At 37.4% G+C, this 20,458-nt stretch overlaps 1 protein-coding gene across 3 annotated transcripts in view; it reads left to right on the top strand.

The window, feature by feature from the left end:
- Nucleotides 1–20,458, top strand: part of RAD51B (RAD51 paralog B) — a 545,220-nt gene that overhangs the window by 23,348 nt on the left and 501,414 nt on the right. For 2 of the 3 annotated variants that reach the window (XM_080666681.1, XM_080666683.1), the window contains 2 exons: nucleotides 5,614–5,733; nucleotides 6,621–6,804. In XM_080666681.1, the coding sequence (XP_080522807.1) occupies nucleotides 5,614–5,733; nucleotides 6,621–6,804 (304 nt within the window). The remainder of the gene's footprint in view (nucleotides 1–5,613; nucleotides 5,734–6,620; nucleotides 6,805–20,458) is intronic. The other variant, XM_080666682.1, reaches the window with a different exon arrangement.

Genomic DNA, 20,458 nt, shown 5'->3' with positions numbered 1-20,458 from the left:
TTTTCTATCTCTCTCTCTCCCCCTCCCTTCCTCTCTCTAAAATCAATTTAAAAAACATATTTTTAAAAGCTGAGTCTTAGTACTACAAATAGACATGTGAGGAACACTAAGGGAAATGGGGAAGGAAGATATGGGACCCAGGACCCTGGAAGGGTCATGGGGAGGTAGGGTATAGAATCGGAATATTATGAAGTAGAAGTAGACATTCTTGAGTTGTCATGAAATCAGAAAAACTTTGAAAACTAGGAAGAAGATGTAGTCCAAAAGGGGAAGAAGCCAATCACATAATCACAAAAATGTAAAATTATAAGTCATAACTAAGTATACACAGGAGAGGTATGTGTTGTATTGGTACTGTATGGAAGCCATGGCTATGCTTAGGTCTGAAGGAGTTGCTGTACTTAGTATGTATGTCACTTCTGAGGGTGTCAGGTACCCCAAAGCCAGTGGTATTATTTATTTAACAATATATCTTCATTGATTTCAGAGAGGAAGGGAGAGGGAAAGAGAGATAGAAATGCCAATGAGAGAGTATTATTGATTGGCTGCCTCTTGCCCACCCCCCACAGGGGATTGAGCCAATAATCTGAGTATGTGCCCTGACCAGGAATCGAACTGAAACCTTCTGGTTCATAGGCTGATGCTCAACCACTAAGCCACACCGCCTGGGCAAGCCAGTCCCCTTTAATTCCTGCCAGACTATGTAAAGTGTCACTCTTTCTGATTCAGTGTATCAAGAGTGAGGCATAGAGGGGCAGTGGCCAGCTATGACTTTGGCTGATTTTGAAGGCAGTACTAGTGTGGTCTTAGTCACTTATTTGCTAGTTGGTACAAATCCAGGATCTTTGAGTCAGAGGTAAATAGGGAGATAAATTCCCTTACCATTTTTTTTAGATGGTTTCATGAGTCTGGCTAGGTTCTCCCTAGTCCAACTTCAGCTGCCTTATCATTTTTGAATCTGGGTGAATTAGTAGGAAGGGAGATCTTGAAGAGTTTCTAGGATAGAAGATGGAAATTAGTTTTATGTACTTATTATTACTAAAACAGAACTTTGGAATCTGCTGGAATCTATAAGGTACTAATAGATTCACATGATTATGTTTAGTAATATCACAATGCTGAGCAAGTACATATTAAATGAATGAATTAATGTACATATTAAATGAATAAATTAAATGAATAAATATTACATATGTAATAAAGTACATATTAAATGAATAAATTAAATGAATAAATATTACATATGTACAAGAAGCTTTGGAAAACCATGAACTTGTATTTCAGCACAATAAAAGGACTTTTTTTTACATTAAGAATATGTTTTATTTCAAGTTGGCATCTGGTCATTACTATAAAACTTAAAAATTAATTTTAGTATTTTTTAAATCCTCACTCGAGGATATTTTTCCATTGATTTTTAGAAAAAGTGGAAGAGAAAGGGAAAGACAGAGAGAAATATTGATGTGAGATAAACACATCTATTGGTTTGTACCCCAACCAGGGCCTGGACTAGGGAGGAGCCTGTAACAGGTGTGTGCCCTTGACCGGAATCAAGCGTGGGACCCTTCAGTCAGCAGGCCAACACTCTATCCACTGAGCCAAACTGGCTAGGGCTAAAGCTTTTAACTTTCCATTTATACTAGAGCTGTGAAGTAACAGGGCACTAATAACAGAAACCTTGATTCTAATCCACTGTTCTCCACTTCAGTGAGTGGTGAATTCCGTTCTTCCAGATGCTGACCAGTTAGTCCAGAAATCCACTCAGCTTCTCTTTTGAACTATATCTTGGGTTCAGTTACTTCTGATCACGTGAGCTAGTCTCTAGTTGAAGACCCCATCTGGACTACTGCACTTGCTGATCTTCCTTGCACCCTGGCCCATCTACAGCCTCTTCTTCATTTGGTATTTAGAGTGCTTCTTTAAAAAGAAAAGAAGTCAGGCTATGTCTGTCCTGCTCCTAGGCTTTCACTAAATAAATCCAAATAAAACCCACAGACCCAAGGATCTTGTGTGTTTTGCTCCCTGGCTAGCCCTCTGACCTTATTTCTTTTTACTCTCTCTTGCTTTCTGTGTTTCAGCTACGTTAGCCTCCTTGTTATTTTCAAGTGCCCAGGCATCTTCTTACACTGGGCTTTTGCACTTATCATTCTCTCTTCCTATGCACTGTTCCACTGGACAGCCACATGGTTCATTTTTTTTTTTTGGGCTCCCTTAAACCTTTGCTCAACTGTCACCTTATTAAAGAGGTTTTCCCAGACCACTTTACATAAAATGTCACTTGCTTCCTTCCATCTGTCACAGCCTGTTCTCTTAAAACTGGCTCACTTTTCTTTAGAGCATTTATTATCTGATGTATTTTATACTATATTTCTTTGTTTCTCTCAGTAGAATGTAAGTTCCATGAGGGAAGGATTTTTTTGTTTTGTTTTTGTTCATTGCCATATCCTTAGCACTAGAACAGTGCCTGGCATATAGTAAGTTCTCAATAAATATTTGTTGAATGAATGATCTTTTTAAAAAAATATATTGATTTTAGAGAGAAAGGGAGAGGGATAGAGAGATAGAAACATCAATGATGAGAGAGAATCATTGATCGCTGCCTCCTGCATGCCCCCTACTGGGGATTGAGCCCACAACCCAGGCATGTGCTCTTGGCTGGAATCGAACCTGGGACCCTTCAGTCCACAGGCTGACTATCTACTGAGCCAAACCAGCTAGGGCTGAATGAATGAATCCTAAGTGCATTCTTTGAAAGATGTCCACTAGATGGCATTGTTTTCAAACTTAATGTAATTAATGTATGTAGCAAAAGATGGGTTCTTTTCTGTTGCTTGCTGCAAACAAAACAGATCTTTGTTATGAAGATTGTCATGAGAGATTGCTATGATTAATGTAGGCATATAGAATATTGCATTTATATTTGGTTTTTGATTTATATATTTTTAGAAATCTTTTCTAAAATTAAAAAAATCACTTAGAGAAACTTAAAATCACAGCATACTGGTATGTAAATAACCATTTGATACAATTGTTTAATCTGGTAACTATGGTTATTATTTTTATCTCTGTGCACAATTCCTAAGTTTTTCAGGTTTATTGACCCTGAGTTAGTCTAAGCCAGTGGTCGGCAAACTCATTAGTCAACAGAGCCAAATATCACAGTACAACGATTGAAATTTATTTTGAGAGCCAAATTTTTTAAACTTAAACTTCTTCTAATGCCACTTTTTCAAAATAGACTCGCCCAGGCCGTGGTATTTTGTGGAAGAGCCACACTCAAGGGGCCAAAGAGCCGCATGTGGCTCGCGAGCCGCAGTTTGCCGACCACTGGTCTAAGCTCATTAAGTTTGACCTTAAAGGCACCACCACCATCCCACTTAAACCTTCTGGCAAAAACCCTGTATGATTTTATTTCCCTCCTGCCATCTCCAGTGGTTATTAAAGTCAGTAAGGCTCTTTTAGTTTATTTCCTACTAAACTAGATAAATTGTGCATTTTTAGGATGGAAAGAAAGAAAATATTCCCATTGCCTAGTAATGGAGTACCTGATATATTTAATGTCCAGAAGTAAATTTTATCATTAGCAAGAACTGTGGCTTCTGTATTTCATGGTGTTAGTGATATTGCCCCTAACCCCACTCTCCACCAAAGTATCAGGGAAAGAAGAGAGCATAACTATGAATAAAGTTAGCTCATGTCCATGCCATGGCCACCTTCCTTCTGAGGGACGTTAAAGGCATGAATGAGCGGTAATGAGTTCCAGAGCCTTTCACCACTTAAGCCACTAGTTGAAATCCAGTATAGTGTTGGAGGCAGAGAATTACTGTCTGTCAGCTGTTCACTTGTTGCCAATGAGTTAGGTACTGTCAGTCTGGTTCCTAATCAGCTGGGCATCCAAATTTTGAAAAACTTCTATGTTTCAGATGGATGTTGTCATTTCTATTCTGTTAAAATTCAGTGGGTTCCAAGTACCAGAGCTTTTTAGCTGATTTCTCTGACTAGCACTAAATTCAATAAATAATTGTCCTAATAAAAATATTTACATATTTCCCAAACCCTCAAAACATACCTATTCTACCTTTTCTAATGCTCTCTTATTTCTTCTTGCTTTTATCACTTACCTTATTTTTAAAAAAATTCCCAATTCCTATCCCTTTCTTAGGAACTTCTCTTGAATGGTCATTTGATCCATTTTGTTCTCACTCTTTACACATCTTTTAGTACTATTCCTTACTCCTAAAATAATTTTTCTTCTTCCTGTTCAACCTAATTTTTTTTTCTTTTCAAATTGTTCAAAATATGCTTTAAAAATGTTATTGACTAGATTTCTTTAATGTTTCTTTCTTCCTGTTTTAGATTTTTCTCTTTCAATTCTGATTATAGCATATATGAGGAACTTATTTTATCTATTTAAAGTTCTCAGCCTCTTCTTGGAACTCATTAACTGTCTAATAATGAAAAAATACTGTTCTTTTGTACTTTGTGTCTTTAAATGGCACGTAAAATATAGGATCATTTTTGTGCTTCCAGGCCTTCTTCCCGGTCACCCTTGGATGATAGTTCAGTATGGGGCTGATAAAGTACCATTTTAGATAGGAGACAGTTATACTCTAAGGTTTACAATTTTACATTTTTTATCAGAAATTTCTAGTGCTGCTCTCCATGTCTTGTACTATTAATGGTGGTAGTTGCATCTGTTTCAATTGTCACTCTCCTATGTTTGGCCTGCCCCATGCATTAGAACTAGCTTAGAGGTCAGAATTCAGTGTTTAGAAAATCATTTTTTATTTACAACATTTATTTGTGAATAAAGTAATTTTCTGTCTACCAAGGACTTTTACTGGATAGCATTTTTTGTTTGTTTGTTTGTTTTTGTAATCCTCACCTGAGGAGGATATATTTTTTCCCATTGATTTTGGAGAGAGTGGAAGGGTGGGAAGTGAGAGAGAGACAAAGGGAGAGGAGAAATATTGATATGAGAGAGACACATCGATTGGTTGCCTCCAGCATGAGCCCCAACTGGGCCCAGGGATCGAACCCACAATGGAGGTACATGCCCTTGACTGGAAATTGAATCTGCGACCCTTTGGTTCACAGGCCCATGCTCCAACCACTGAGCAAAACTGGCCAGGGCACATTTATTTTGTATGTATTAAGTTTTAATGGACAAAACATATCCTTTAGGTCTGAGACATGGAGACCTATTGATATTTGAATGATAATGTATTTGTTCAAATATATTATCATTCATGAAAATGCATTTTTTCTTATATATTAAACATATATTATAGCTACTAGTCAAAATATCATTTATAAAAAAATATTTATTCCCAGAAAGATAAACCTGAGAGGCATTAGATGCAAATTAAAAGCGCTTGCTGGTCCCATGCTCCATCTGCTAATTGCTCTTAGTGCTTATAAAGCAGGGCTTACATTCCAGACTTGTATATTAGGCCATTTTACTTATACCTGCTCTATTAATGAGGCTTTCATTCTAGTGTTCCTTGTGGCTTATGAGTTTCCTAGGTAAAATTCATTAGAAGTTCAGCAATGTGGCCTTAAATATCATTGACTATTTTCACTTATTCTGTTTTCCGCCCCCCCGCCCCATAGACTGATTGAGATAGCAGAATCTCGTTTTCCCAGTTATTTTGATACTGAAGAAAAATTACTTTTGACAAGCAGTAAAGTTCATCTTTATCGGGAACTCAGCTGTGATGAGGTTCAACAAAGGTATGCTGGTTTAGGTTTCAGTATTTTAGTAACACTTTGAAGATTTTTTTTGGTTTGTTTTTAGTTTCTGAGTGAAAAAAATCCCTACATATTAGGTTTATGAGCAATAAAATTATTTCCATATTCTTTATTCACTATAGCCTATTAATTAAAGTATTTCTTTAAAAATGAAAAAAAACCCCACAATAAAATGTTTTATATTTAATTATGTGGTATATTAATTATGTATTGTTTCACTAACAAATCACCCCAAAGTTTAGCAGCTTAAGGCTCACTTGGGATTGGAGAACCTTGAAGAAATCTAAGGTCACACATGTAGATGCTGGAAGGCCTCCCTTCCTTCCTTGATGTTAGCTAGAGGCTTCTGTTCCTCACCCCATGGGCCTCTCCATAGGGCTGTTTACAACACAGCCACTAGCCTCCCCAGAGTGAGTGATCTGAGAGAGCGGATAGGTGAGAGAGAGCCCAAGGTGGAAGCTGTAGTCTTTTATAACCTGCTCTCAGAAATGCCGGACCATCCTTTTGTCATATGCTATTGGTCACACAGACCAACCCTACCAACCCTAGTACAGAGGAGAGACTCTGTATGTAGGGTATGAATTCTGGGCTATTTTGGAGACTGGCTACCACAAGTAATTTCACCCTAAGATTGGAGCTTTAGCACTATCAAAGGCTAAGGAATGAAACCATTTTGGTTTATTTCCAAAAGCATGCCATATGTATAGAAGAGATATATGAAAATAAGTTATGTTTATTGAATACTTGCAATCATCACTATAACTTAGGAAAGAACAATTTGTTTTTAAGTTGGCTAACCTTTGCAATGCCCTATTTTTTAAAATTATGTCTTAAACTTTTCTACTATTTTACAAATTCTACTTTTACAGGATTGAATCCTTAGAAGAAGAAATTATTTCGAAAGGAGTTAAACTTGTGATTATTGATTCTGTTGCTTCTGTGGTCAGAAAGGAGTTTGATACACAACTTCAGGACAACATGAGAGAAAGGAACAAGTTCTTGGCAAGAGAAGCAGCCTCCTTGAAGTATCTGGCTGAGGAATTTTCAATCCCAGTAAGTTTTTATTTCTCTCTCTTTTTTTCTTTGCCATTCTTTTATTATTATTATTATTATTATTAAAGTTCACTGACATAATATCAATTAATATAATTAGAAGGAAATGTAAAAGAAAGGACTTTCTAAAGGTAGCGTAGTGTAATAGCTAGAGCAAATGTCACCATCTTATTAAATTTATTCTTCTATTGAGATTATTTCATCCTTTTTACAGTTTGAGCCTGGAACAGATTTATTTATTTATTGACATACAATATTATACTAGTCTCAAGTGTACACCATAGTGATTAGACACGTACAAAAGTTACAAAGTGATCAGCCCATTACTGTTGGCATGACTTTCAGTGGTGGGAGTTGTGATGAGGAAATCTGAAGATGAGGATATGTTGCAAGGGTTTGTGGTAGGTGAGCTACAAGATGCAAGTGTTTGCTGAGTTACATTCCCGTTACCACTGTGTGGGAGAGTCCTGCTTCTTCAGCCTCACCAACATTTGGTATTATCAGGCTTTTCAGTCTTAGCCATGCATTATCTCCACAGAAGATAAGAAATTCCTTAAACTGAGATAACATTTAGTTATGATTTTATCATTTTTAGATTTGTGTTTGGAAAATTAAAATCTTGGATCTTTTTAACATAAAGAATATGTACCAAGAGTGTTTATGTTTATGATTTGTGAGATAGAGGGAAAAGAATGTATGTACCAACTTTTGACATTTGTTCTTATCACAAGCAAAAATTCAGGGCTTGCATTTCTATGAAAGTCTAATGAACTTTCTCTGACTGTAAAATAGGAATCCTAGACTCTAGATATATGTAAATAACCCATCAAAACTCTAGAGTTATATTTTGCTATTATGTAATGCTATTGTGTGATTTTCCAGAAATTGAGTAATTTTTGGTTTATTGTGATAATTTTCATATTAATTTTGGACAGCAAACACTATAGGAGGTAAGAAAAGTCCTCCAAGTTTTTTTCTTCAGTGCATTTTATTTATTCACTCACATTTAAACTCAGATTATTTTTAAAGCTACCCTTTATTCATTCAGGTAACTGAAACTCACACAGTAGACTAAACCTTTAATTCATCTTTCAGTGATAATACTTCTAGAAAAATTATATCTTTATTTTTGTAGCTCTTTATAATTTGTAAAACGTTGCTTTTTTGTTGACTAGAGCAAAAAGGTAGAAATAACTTAAAAGTTAATGAGTAGGTGATTGGCTAAATTAATGGTGGTACATCCATATAACAGAATAGTGTGCCAATATTAAAATGAACGAGGTAGCCCAGAAATGCATTCACAGGTTTTATAGGAAAGGACTAGCTCAGCTGGCTTGGGGTGCTGAAACCAGCATATTCCGAAGAAAGGCCTGTCTTCAGGACTGGTCCTCTACTGGCTCCTGGGAGATGAACTCCGCCGCTGGGATATTCTGCCTAATAAGTGTGTTTTTGTGTGCCTGCGGCCCTGGACCACATAGAACCAGCTATATTAGATGGTTTATGCAAAACATGTGATTTATGGTGAGCACCTATGTTACTCTGCGGACTGGAATCTGAATAGCTGAGGTCAGTGATGCAGGCCCTGTGTACCTTCTGAATGCCCCTCGCACCCCAATAAAAACCATGGACACCAGGGCTTGGGCAAGTTTTCCTGGTTGACTTCACTTGTGTTGTCACACATCATTGCTGGGACAATTAAGTACGTCCATGCAACTCCACTGGGGGATGAACCTGGAAGGTTGTGCCTGGTTTTTCCTGGACTTTGCTTATTCTTTTCTCCACTATTTCAGTCTGTGTCCGATTGCTATAATAAGCCATACTCATGAATGTACAGCTTTTCTGAGTCCTGTGGGTCCTTCCATGATGAATCATCGAGCCAGAGAATTGTCTTGGGGACCCCTGCCACACAGAAGCATCAATAGACATGTGCAAGAATATTTATGGCAGCTCTATTTGTAATTGCTTGAAACTGGCAAAATGTTGTTACTAGTTTTGCCTCAATCTTAATGTATTGGTTTTGATAATTGTACTATGGCTATGTAAGATGTTAACATTAAGAGAAGCTGGCTAAAGGGCATATAGGAATTTTCTGTGCTCTTTTCGCAACTGTTTGTTGAGTCCCAAGTTATTTTAAAATAAAAATTGAAAAAATGGGAGAGTGAGTTTGGGTGCTTTTATATGCATAAGTTGGTTCTGGAAGCTCATAAAGAAACTCCATTGGTTCTATCTGGAGAAGGAAAATAGGGAGGGAGAGTTACATTTGATGCATTGGATCGCATCCATTTAGTCATCCGTCTATAGATGTTATAATACCCCTTTAATTTAAACACTGCTCTTCATCTTTCAGCAAATCTAGTTGGCTCCATTTCTATATATAGTCTATACTTGATTACTTCCTACTCCTTCAGTGCTGTTACCCTGGTTCCTGGTGGTGCTGACTTTGGAATTAGATGTTGGTTTGAACCACAGCCTCTCTGCTAATTTTATTACATTGAGTAAGTTATTTATCCTTCTCCAACTCTTAGTTTCCCTTTAGAAAAATGAGGATAATAATATCTGACTCATGGGGTGTGAGGATTAAATGAGATAATGTCTGTAATGTTCTTTGCATAATGTTTGACACATTCAGTAAAAGGTAGCCATTAATGATTAATTTTAGTAGTTAAAGTCTAGATGCTTGGTGTATTTTCTCTCTCTTCTCCTAATATATTTCTTTTCCACAAGGCTTCAAGCTCCTCAAAAAGGAAAATCATCTTACTCACTATTATGTCCCCATTGGCTGTTTTGTTGATGGATATTGTTACTGTCTGGACCCTCCTATACCTGGTTAACTCATTCTTTAGACCTCAGACTCTTTTTCTTTTTAACACCACTCTCAGCAATTGTGTACAAAACTCTGTACTAGGCACTATTAGATCATAAAGATGAATAAAACATAGTCTTTGCCCTTAAGGCTCTATAAATAAGTTAACTTTAGGAGACAAATAACTTTCTGTGGCATAATGGAGAATGAAATAAGTATCTTGTCTACTGTTCTTTTCCTGTTTCCAACAGATGTAAGTAGCTTGGTATCCAGTCCTCTGTCCTTTCTTGGGACTGTAGATTACACACCGAGAAATAAAGGCAGGTAGCATAGATCTTCATAAGCTCTAGTTAAACTCTTTATTATGTCTAACCTTGCTGTCCATTCTTATTCAGAGAGTGCTTGTTTAGAGATACAGTGGTTAAACTGATAAAGCACAAGCATAATTCCAATGTTGTTGCTAAAAAATAAATGAAAGTAAGTTGCTGCTCTTAGTCTTTAGATTTACTTTAGATATAGTACACAGTGCCTAGATGTGTTTGTAAAATTTTCCAGTTGAAGGTTGTTGCTGATGGCAAATTTCAGTTCTCAAGTGAGAAGAGGGATGCAGAGAAATGCAGTGATTTATCTAAGATTGGTCAAGAAGCAATTGCATAATTGAGTATTATCCATTGCTACTTCTCTCCTCAATTATTATTATAACTAGAGGCCCGTTGCATGAAATTTGTGCAAGGGGCTTGGCCCCTGAAGCTGCGGCGGCTTGCCTCGGCCCTCACAGCCCTGGCTTTGTCTGGAAGGACATCCGGTCTAATTAGCATATTATGTTTTTATTATTATAGATGTCTTAATTGGCCTGCTTATCTCCCTCTCCCTCTCCCCCGCAATAGGGACATACTATTGACCTTAAACAGACAGATATGGTTTTTATTCTGGAACAATATGCTGTTTAATTGCAAATAGTAAACATTCTTTATAGAGAAAAGGGGAGTTCAGGGGCTGCTATAAAGAAGTAGTCCATTGGAGGAAACTGGGTATTTGAAGTTTAGTGGCTTTTCTTTGGCTTAGTGGTTGCTGGGTGAAGAGAAGATTGTCCTTCTTCCTGTTGGGGTAGTAGAGCAGAAAAACATCTTCCTGTTGAAATGGGAAGTATGTCTCTTCCTGTTTGGGGTAGTTGATGACAAGTGGTAGAGTGTATAGGGTAGAGCCCCACAGGCCCTCTGAACTCCAATTTAAATAAAGTTTCTTTTTATTAATCTTCACAATATTACTGCTACATAATTTTCCCAGAGTCTATCTCTCAACACATCCTCCTCTGCTCAGAAGCATTGCATGGTACCATATTTTTTTATAGAATATATCTACTAGACCTTAACCACTATGAGGGCAGAGAACTTATCTGTTTGTTCACACTTGTATCCTTTGCATCTAGGACAGTTCATGGCACATAATAGTTACTTCAGTTTAAATTCATTAAATGGTTAAGACTAAATTCCTGATATGATGTTCATGGTTCGCTTCCATCTTGCTCCAACCCACTCTTCCTATCATTTTTTTACTCTTCTGTGCAGGCTGCTGCTCTGTCTGTTCCTTTTTATGTTTATTCTAGCTGTGGATGTCCTTTCCTTTCATATAGCCCTTTCTAAATTTTACTCTTCTTTCATGTCTGACCGCTAAAGTTTTGTCTCTTTCCAGAGATTTTTGTTCTCTATTTTAGCTCTGGTCAATTTTACCTTTCTTTGTAGTACACACACGTTTTAGCCCCCACCAATTCTATCTTCTTTTGTAGTATATATGGTCTTAACTTTTTTAAAAAAAATAATTTTATTGGGGTGACATTGGCTAATAGGATCATATAGGTTTCAAGTATACATTTCTACGATACAAGATCTGTATGTACTGTGTGCCCACCACCCAAAGTCAAACCATTTTCCCTCATATGTTATGCCCCCTTTGCCCCTATTTCCCCTCCAACCCTTTCCCCCTGGTAACTACCACACTGCTGTCTGTATCCACAAATTTCAGTTATATATCCCACAATATGAGTGAAATCATCTGGTTCTTAGCATTTTCTGACAGACTTATTTGGTCTTAACTTCTGAATTAGAACTTTAATCATTTATTGCCTTGCAGTGTCATTTTATTTTTTAAAATATATTTTTGTTGATTTCAGAGAGGAAGGAAGAGGGAGCGAGAGATAGAAACATCAATGATGAGAGAGAATCATTGATCGGCTGCTTCCTGCACACCTCCTACTGGGGCTCGAGCCTGCAACCCGGTCATGTGTCCTTGGCTGGAATCAAACCCGGGACCCTTCAGTCCACAGGCGGATTCTCTATCCACTGAGCCACACCAGCTAGGGCTGCAGTGTCATTTTAAATTTTGATCTCCTTAGTTTATTAGAAAGCTCCCTCAAAACAGAACTCTCTTTTATGCCTCCTCCCTAGCTGCCTACATTGAGTAGTGTCCATATTGAATAGTGTCCTGTATTGAATAAATGTCTAGTACATATTTGCAGAATGATTGCATCCCTTTTTCTAGTTACACAATGTCTGAAATGCATATTTAACTAAGTGCCTACTTCAATTCTAATACTTCTTAAAGGGAAAACATTCTAACATTCATTCTAAAAAGTGAAAAGGTATTTAGAAACCAAACTTTGGTGTTTCTCCCCCTTTTTCCTTCTTCTTTAAAATTAAATGGAGAGGCTTTGTTGATAATTTGAAAGCTCTGAACTTTTGATTGAGTATGATGCATAAAGTTGGTGTGAGATTTTATACAAAGAGCTGCGACCATCAAGCTGGGATTGTAACATTAGTGCTCTGTAAATACTATTAATATAATGCCTTGTCTATAAGTTTAACAGTGTCACATGATATTATACTTACGATTTCTAACTTATCAAAGAAAAACAAACAACAGTGCAGAGAAATTGGATCTGTGTTTAATGGAATCGACTAACAGCTCATTGTTTAATTAAATTCAAATAAACAATTTGAAATACAGCCTTGGTTGTATGAGAGATTGGTCAAAGGACACTATCTTATGCTTTTTAATCAAAGACAAGAACTGTTTCTTTGGTTAATATTGTTGCATGCTCTGTGTCTTTCTTGAATATGCCGATTGAGTTAATATACTGATCTTCCAAGTATATGTTTTTTATTTTACTTTTTTTCCTTTTAAATACATTTTTTATTGTTGATAGTATTATAGATATCTCCCATTCCCCTCCTTTACCCTCATCTTCCCAGCCACAAACCACCCCCCCAGTCTTCACTACCCTATTTCCCGTGTCCATGGGCTATGCATATCTATAATAATAAAAGCATAATATGCTAATTAGACTGGACGTCCTTCTGGTCGTCCTTTTAGATGTCCTGGACAAAGCCGGACCTGCGAGGAAAGCCTGGGTGCTGGGTGCCAGAGGGAAGCCAGTGCCAGCAGCTGGGGGAAGGAAGGCCTACTGTTGCATGGATTTCGTGCATCAGGCCTCTAATAAGTATATTAGTTCTTTGTGTTTTTTATTTTATACTTTAAAAAGCTTGGTCTTTAAAAAATAATATTTTATTTTGTTTTGAGCTTAATTTTTGAAGACCTTAATTCTTTGACATCCTAAATCTTGACTTCTTTTTGGAAGCTTCCAGTCTTATTATTTTTTATTTTTATTCAGTCAGTAAATTTATTTCTCAGATAAATTTATAATTTTAATAGAGTTTAAAGCCTGGGGCAATGTTTTAGTCTTAAAACAGAAACAACTTTAATTACTGCAGTTAGAATATTTTCCTTTATTGAGTGCTAGAGGCCCGATGCATGAAGATTCGTGCAAGAATAGGCCTTCCTTCCCCTGGCTGCCGGCACCGCCTGTGCTCCAGCCAGAGCTGCCTTTCCGCCTTCGCTCTGGCCTGGAACTACCTTTCTGCCTTTGCTCCAGCCAGAGCCGCCTTCCATCTCTCGCCTTGTCGCATCAATTTGCATATTCCCTCCTTATTGGCTGTGGGCGCCGCCATCTTTGTTGCAGAGTTACAGTCAATTTGCATATTCCATCTTTATTATATAGGATAAGAATTGAAGTAGGTATTTCACTTTGTAAGAGTTAAAAATATTTTCCAGCTGAAACCAGTTTGGCTCAGTGGATGGAGCATCGGCCTACCGACTGAAGGGTCCCGGGTTCAATTCTGGTCGAGGGCATGTACCTTGGTTGCGGGCACATCCCCAGTAGGAGGTGTGCAGGAGGCAGCTGATCGATGTTTCTCTCTCATTGATGTTTCTAGCTCTCTATCTCTCTCCCTTCCTCTCTGTAAAAAAATCAATAAAATATGTTTAAAAAAATATTTTCCAAACATTTCAGAGTCTATGGAAATAAAAAGAGTCTAGGAAAACCCATAACAGCTACGTTTTAAAGGTTTTATCTGCCTTCCAATACAACTAAGATAATTTATAATAGAGGATATTAAAAGTTAGATATTTCATCCTGGCCTGTGTAGCTCGGTTGGGCATTGTCCCATGCACTAAAAGGTCACTGGTTCGATTCCTGGTCAGGGCACATGCTGAGGTTATGGACTTGATCTCCAGTAGGGAGCATGCAGGAGGCAACCTATCATTGTCTCTCATATCATTGTTTCCCTCTCCCTCTTTCTGTCTAAAATAAATTAAAAAAAAATTTAAAATAAAAGTTAGATATTTATCACTGGAACAGTTTGTCCCCTCCCCATTTTTGCCTTCTGATTATCCTTGATATTGAAAAATATATAATCATCAATTTTATATTTTTCTATTTATTTTGATTCTCTTACTGTTGATTCAGTCTCTACTGGGCAATGTCTTATTAAAAGTAAAACATTCAAATAAAATGATAGCTCTTTAATCCCAAGACTGTTTTGATACTTATAGGAGAGAAAAGTGTGTGTGGTTAGAAAGAGAGCAAGGACTCTTGTTCTTATCATTAGTAGTTTGCAAAACTGGCCTCCTTTTAAAATTACCATTTTGATCATTAATGATTTTTTTAAAAATTGAAATCTGTTTTTATTGCTTTTAGAGAGAGAGGAAGGGAGGGAGAGACAAACATCCATGTGAGAGAGAAACATCAATCAGTTGCCTCCTGATCGGGCTTAGAACCTGGCCATGTGCCCTGACTGGAATGGAACTGGCAACCCTCCCCTGCATGGGACAATGCCAACCAACTGAGCCACACAGACCAGGGCTAATGATGGTTTGTTTTTTAATTTTTTAAAATTTATTGATTTGAGAGAGCGAGAGGAAGGGAAACAGAAAGAGAAACATTGATTTGTTGTTCCACATATTATGCACTCATTGGTTGCTTCTTATATGTGCCCTGATTGGAGATCAAACCCGGAACCTTGGCATATTGGGATAATGCTCTAACCATCCGGCCAGGGCTAATGACTGGGTTTTGAAGGTCAGGGACCTTACTTAGTATCTCAGAGTTTGTGTTGTTTTACTGACAAATGTAAGTAGTTGTTGAAATTGTTTCAGTTTATTTAAATAACCTTCAGTCTTAAAAGGCTGTTAATAAATAGCTGAATCTTATTGAATACTTACTTTTAAAAAAAATATATTTTATTGATTTTTTGCAGAGAGGAAGGGAGAGGAAGAGAGAGTTAGAAACATCTATGAGAGAGAAACATCAATCAGCTGCCTCCTGCATACCCCCTACTGGGGATGTGCCTGCAACCAAGGTACATGCCCTTGACTGGAATCGAACCTGGGACCCTTCAGTCCGCAGGCCGACGCTCTATCCACTGAGCCAAACCAGTCAGGGCTTGAATACTTATTTTTTTTTTAAATATATGTTTTTATTTATTTCAGAAAGGAAGGGAGAGAAAGATAGAAACATTAATGATGAGAGAGAATCATTGATAGGCTGCCTCCCACATGCCCCACACTGGGGATTGAGCCTGCAACCCAGGCATCGAACCTGGGACCCTTCAGTCTGCAGGCTGATGCTCTTTCTACTGAGCCAAACTGGCTAGGGCTTGAATACTTACTTTTGTTCCAGGTATTGTAGTGAGTACATTTCAAACATTTTTATATACTTTAAAAACTTTGTGAGGTAGGTAATATTATTCCTGTTTTATAGATGAAGAAATTGAGGCTTATTAGGGTTAAATAACTTTCCCAGAATCACATGGCTAGTAAGTGGAAGGGGTAGGGTTTGAACTCAAACCTGTTTGATTCCAGTGTATGTGTTCATATTCACAATGGGACACTGCTTCCCAGTGCAGAAGTCAGTACTATTCTGCTCCTTTGCTTCTTATTGACTAAAAGTTATTCAATACTCAGAAGTCTGTCTTCTAATCCTTTTTTAATGAAAAGTTTCACACCTTGCCTTATGCTTTTTTGCTTTTGCTTCTGTTATGGTATCAGTATTTCAAGTAAAAGAAATACTTAAATACTTGCAGCTTTGATTGCATTTTCACTTGCATAGAAATCCTATGTGTATGTTAAGATTATAATTAACTAGAGGCCAGGTGCACGACATTCATGGGGGGTGGGGTGGGGGGTGGGTTCCTCAGCCTGGCCTGTGCCCTCTCACAGTCTGGGACCCCTCGGGGGATGTCCGACTGCCGGCTTAGGCCTGCTTCTCATGGAGAAGCTCCCGCCATCCCTGCTGCACTCACCAGCCGTGAGCCCGGCTTCTGGCTGAGTGGCGCTCCCAAGTGGTGCTCCCCCCTGTGGGAGTGCCTCTCAGCCAGAAGCTGGGCTTGCTGCTCCTTAGTGCTGCCTCGGAGGCTGGAGAGGCTCCCGCCACTGCTGCTGCGCTCTCCAGCCTTGAGCCTGCTGGTGAGTGCGGCTTCTGGCTGAGCGGTGCTCCCTCTGTGGGAGCGCACTGACCACTAGGGGGCAGCTCCTGTGTTGAGTGTCTGTCCCCTGGTGGTCAGTGCGCATCATAGCAACCAGTCTTTCCGCTGTTTGGTTGATTTGCATATTAGCCTTTTATTATATAGGATGACTTTTATCTGCCAGTCAACATGCTGAAGATTTGTTGGGTGTCTGTCTTCTTACGCTGAAATCGGCAAACTTGTAGCTTACGCCCTGTGATAAGTATGCTGTTTTAGGAAAATAATTACTAAATACTTGTACTTTGGACCTATTCTGGGGAACATCTGAAGTACAGACAACGTCCTAGGATTCTGCTTTGAGGTTTAATGAAGACTCAGTCTGTGCGGTGACTGGACAGGAGACTTTTAGTTTCATGGCACTGCCAGATGTGTCCATAAAATTGGCTGTTTGTGAGTTTAATTAAAAGTCCCTAGGAACTTATAACCTAAGGTAGTTTTTATAAGCATCATGTTCAAAGGATCTTTGGCATATATATTTGAGGGAGGGAGAGTTCTGACATAAACTAGAAAGTGATGCTTGCAGTTATGTGGACCAAAGTGCAGTATTTTAAAGAAATACTGAAAATGTTACAATGTGAAAAGGTGTGCTTTTTTAAATGTGCCTCGGTTAAAGTTACTAAAATTGGTTTCATTTCTTAGCTTATATTGTAGTGGATCTTTTTTGTTTTCTTTGTGATCTATAGTTTAGTTTACTGGGTTGTCCAATAACATGAGATGACCTTCCCTACAGCCTTAGAAATGATAATTTTATGCCCATCAATAGACCTCTCCTTTCACTTTCTCTTGTAATCTTTGGGAATCATGCTTTTAAAAGTAAACATTATACAGAAGCAGCATGATCCGCTAGAAAGTACCTAGAATTTTACGTCAGAAGATGAGTTTCAGTACCGAGTGTATTTCAGTTGGCTATGTGATCATGGACCAGTCACTTCTCCTTTCTTAGCCTTAGTATCCTTATCTGTAGAAAGGGTATAAAAGGTCTTGCCTCATTAAGACTTATTATTATTGCTAATAATAATAGTAGATGACTAATAGTAAATACATATTGCTAGATTACTAACCTTTATAGAGGTTTTTACAGTTTTCAAAACACTTTTATATAATAATTTTATAGGAAAATAAATATATCTAGATATACACATGTATATACAGGGTACCCAAAAAAATGTATACACACTTTAATAGCTGATAGCTAAATTTTGAAAATGAAATGTATTTTCATAAACACTGCCTTTATAATTATTCAAAGTGAGTGTATACATTTTTTTTGGGACACCTTATATATACAGTTGGCCCTCCATATCCACAGGTTCTGCATCCGTGGATTCAACCAACCTGGGATTAAAAATATTTGGAAAAAACCAACAATGTTATGTTGTTGTTGGTATGTACTGTGTACTTAGGCCTACCATGGTTGCATCTGTACTGAACACGTACAGACTTTTTTTCCTTGTCATTATTCCCTAAACAATATAGTATAACAACTATTTACATAAAATTTACATTGTGGTAGGTGTTATAAGTAACCTTGAGATGATATAAAGTATACAGGAGGATGTACATAGGATAACTGCAAACACTATGCCATCTTATATAAAGGATTTGAACATCCTTAGATTTTGGTATCTGCAAGGGGTCCTGGACCAATCCCCCATAGATACTGAGGACGACTATACCTATACCTATACCTATACCTATACCTATACCTATACCTATACCTATACCTATACCTATTTATCTATATCTATAATGTGATATATATATATATATATATATATATATATATATATGAGAGCACTTCATAAATTCTGAAGCTCTATGTGAATATTAGTTAATATTTTTATAATAAACTGAACCCGAATTAGTGGCTAATTTCAGCTGCAGTTATTTGAATGATGAATGAGGGTGTTTTTTTTCCTAAATTCAGATAATGAACCTTTATTTAGCTAAAATAAAAGTTTTGGAATGTTTTCTGTTAAGATTTATTTTAAAATTAAATTCAGTAACATCTGCCTGGTTTCTATATTATTCTTATTATTTAAAGAAATAGATATATTGACTCAGTATAACTCATGAGTGGTCAGGAGTGCTTGAGGGCTAGTATCATTTTGGAGAGCTACAGTGAGGTCCCTGCTCCATTAAGAGTAAGTTTATCATTTAGTAATAAGTCAACATGATTATTTAAGAATAAATATTTAGGAACTTTATGTTTACAAAGTGTCCTGCAGTTGTTAATTAGCCTACACCAGTGTTTATCTCTATATTTTGTGCAGGATTTCCAGACACTGTTGCAATGACTTATTCTAACTCTGGAGTTAGTTGATATTTGTCTGTATAATATAAGGGATCTTCAGAGATTATTCAATTGTTCAATTGCACCAGCATTTTCCCAGAGAAATTATTCTGGAAAATTCCAGAAAAAATTATAAAACCTTTTCTCTTTATTTGTTTCAGAATCTCACTGTTTCTAGGACCTGGAAGTTCTAAAATGAAACCTAAATGTTTCCATTCAAAAGTTAAATAGCTAATATTTTTAGAGTAACCACTATTTAAGGCATTTTGTAATGAAATAGTCTTTGCCTTGAAGACTCTATTATGTTCTATTAGTGAAGAAAGATATATATTTAGGAAAAGATCAACATGATATAAGGTAGTACATAACAGTTAAGTAAGTGGTTGTGGCAGGTACTGCTCATTGCCTACCCAGTATTCATTTCCATCTTCCCATTGCTAATAGAACCCTGATTGTGTTTTAGTGACAATGTGCCCACCTTAATCAAAAGTTTATGGCAATCATGTCCACTGATTTCCCAGGTTGTTCTGCAGTGGCAGGTGGGCAATGAGATACAGTGCTGGCCAATGATACCTGTTTTCATTCTGTATCACTGTTTAATAAATCATTCTAAAATGTTGTGACTTAAAATAATTACCATTTATTATTTCTCATATATTATTTCTCATCTGGGCCTGGAATTCAGATAAAGCCAGTGGAGACAGATTGTTTCTACTCCATGATATCTGAGGCCTCAAAGACTTAAAGTCTAGGGGCTGGATTCGTATGAAGGCTGGCAGTTAATGCTTCTGTCTACTGGGGGCCCAGCGAGAACAGTCACTCATGGTTTCAACGTGGTCTTTTGGGTTTAAAGAGCTTCTTCAGATAGAAGCTGCCTCAGAAGTCGCATGGCATTACTTCTGGGGTACTCTGTCGAGACTTCACACACACCCTCCCAGATTCAAAGGAAGAGAATGTGACTTCTCAGTTGGAGTATCTATCACATTGTAAAAGGAACATGTGGGATGAGATAAATATATTGGTGTGATCATCTTTTAAAAATACTGTTTGCCACACATTTAAAGGAAGACTTATTAGTAGGGAGGGGAAAGCTACTAAGAAAGCTTTTATTTCCCAGGTAAAAGGGAGTGATATTTCTGGCGTGGTCCTTTGTTGTTTATTCCGTCTTTCTGGCTTGGAGGAGCAGCAACCACCTTGTGCCCATGCTGTGATAGACCAATGTGCTAAGGATGTTGACATCATTGGATGCCAACCCTGGACTCTTTGCTTCCAGTCTTCCTCTTCTGTGAGGCAAATAAATACCTGTTGTAAGGTGTGTGCATTTTTTTTAAAATAATCAATCATAATGACCAAATCTCATGGTTTTCAACCTTGAGCATGCATAGGAATCACCTGGATGGCTTCCTAGGGCTGACTTAAAGGGAGATAAGGAACGTGGGATAGATAATATTTGGACAGTTAGGATGAGGGAAGCAATTTAAATATCACAAATGGTATGAGCCAGTATATAAAGGCAGAAAAAATGTAAAGACTTTTTTTAGGACTCTGAGGCTTTACTCTTTGACCAACATTTCCCCATTTTGCCTACCCCACCCCTGCTAACCACCATTCTACTCTTTCTATGAATTTGACTTTTTTTTTTTTAAAGATTCCACATATAAGTGGCTCATGTCTTTCTCTGTTTGACTTGTTTCACTTAAC

Source organism: Plecotus auritus (assembly GCF_963455305.1).
Source record: "Plecotus auritus genome assembly, chromosome: 1".
NCBI classification, from domain to species: domain Eukaryota; kingdom Metazoa; phylum Chordata; class Mammalia; order Chiroptera; family Vespertilionidae; genus Plecotus; species Plecotus auritus.
The sequence above is the reverse complement of the archived record's forward strand: the minus strand, read 5'-3'. Positions and strand labels throughout refer to the sequence as shown.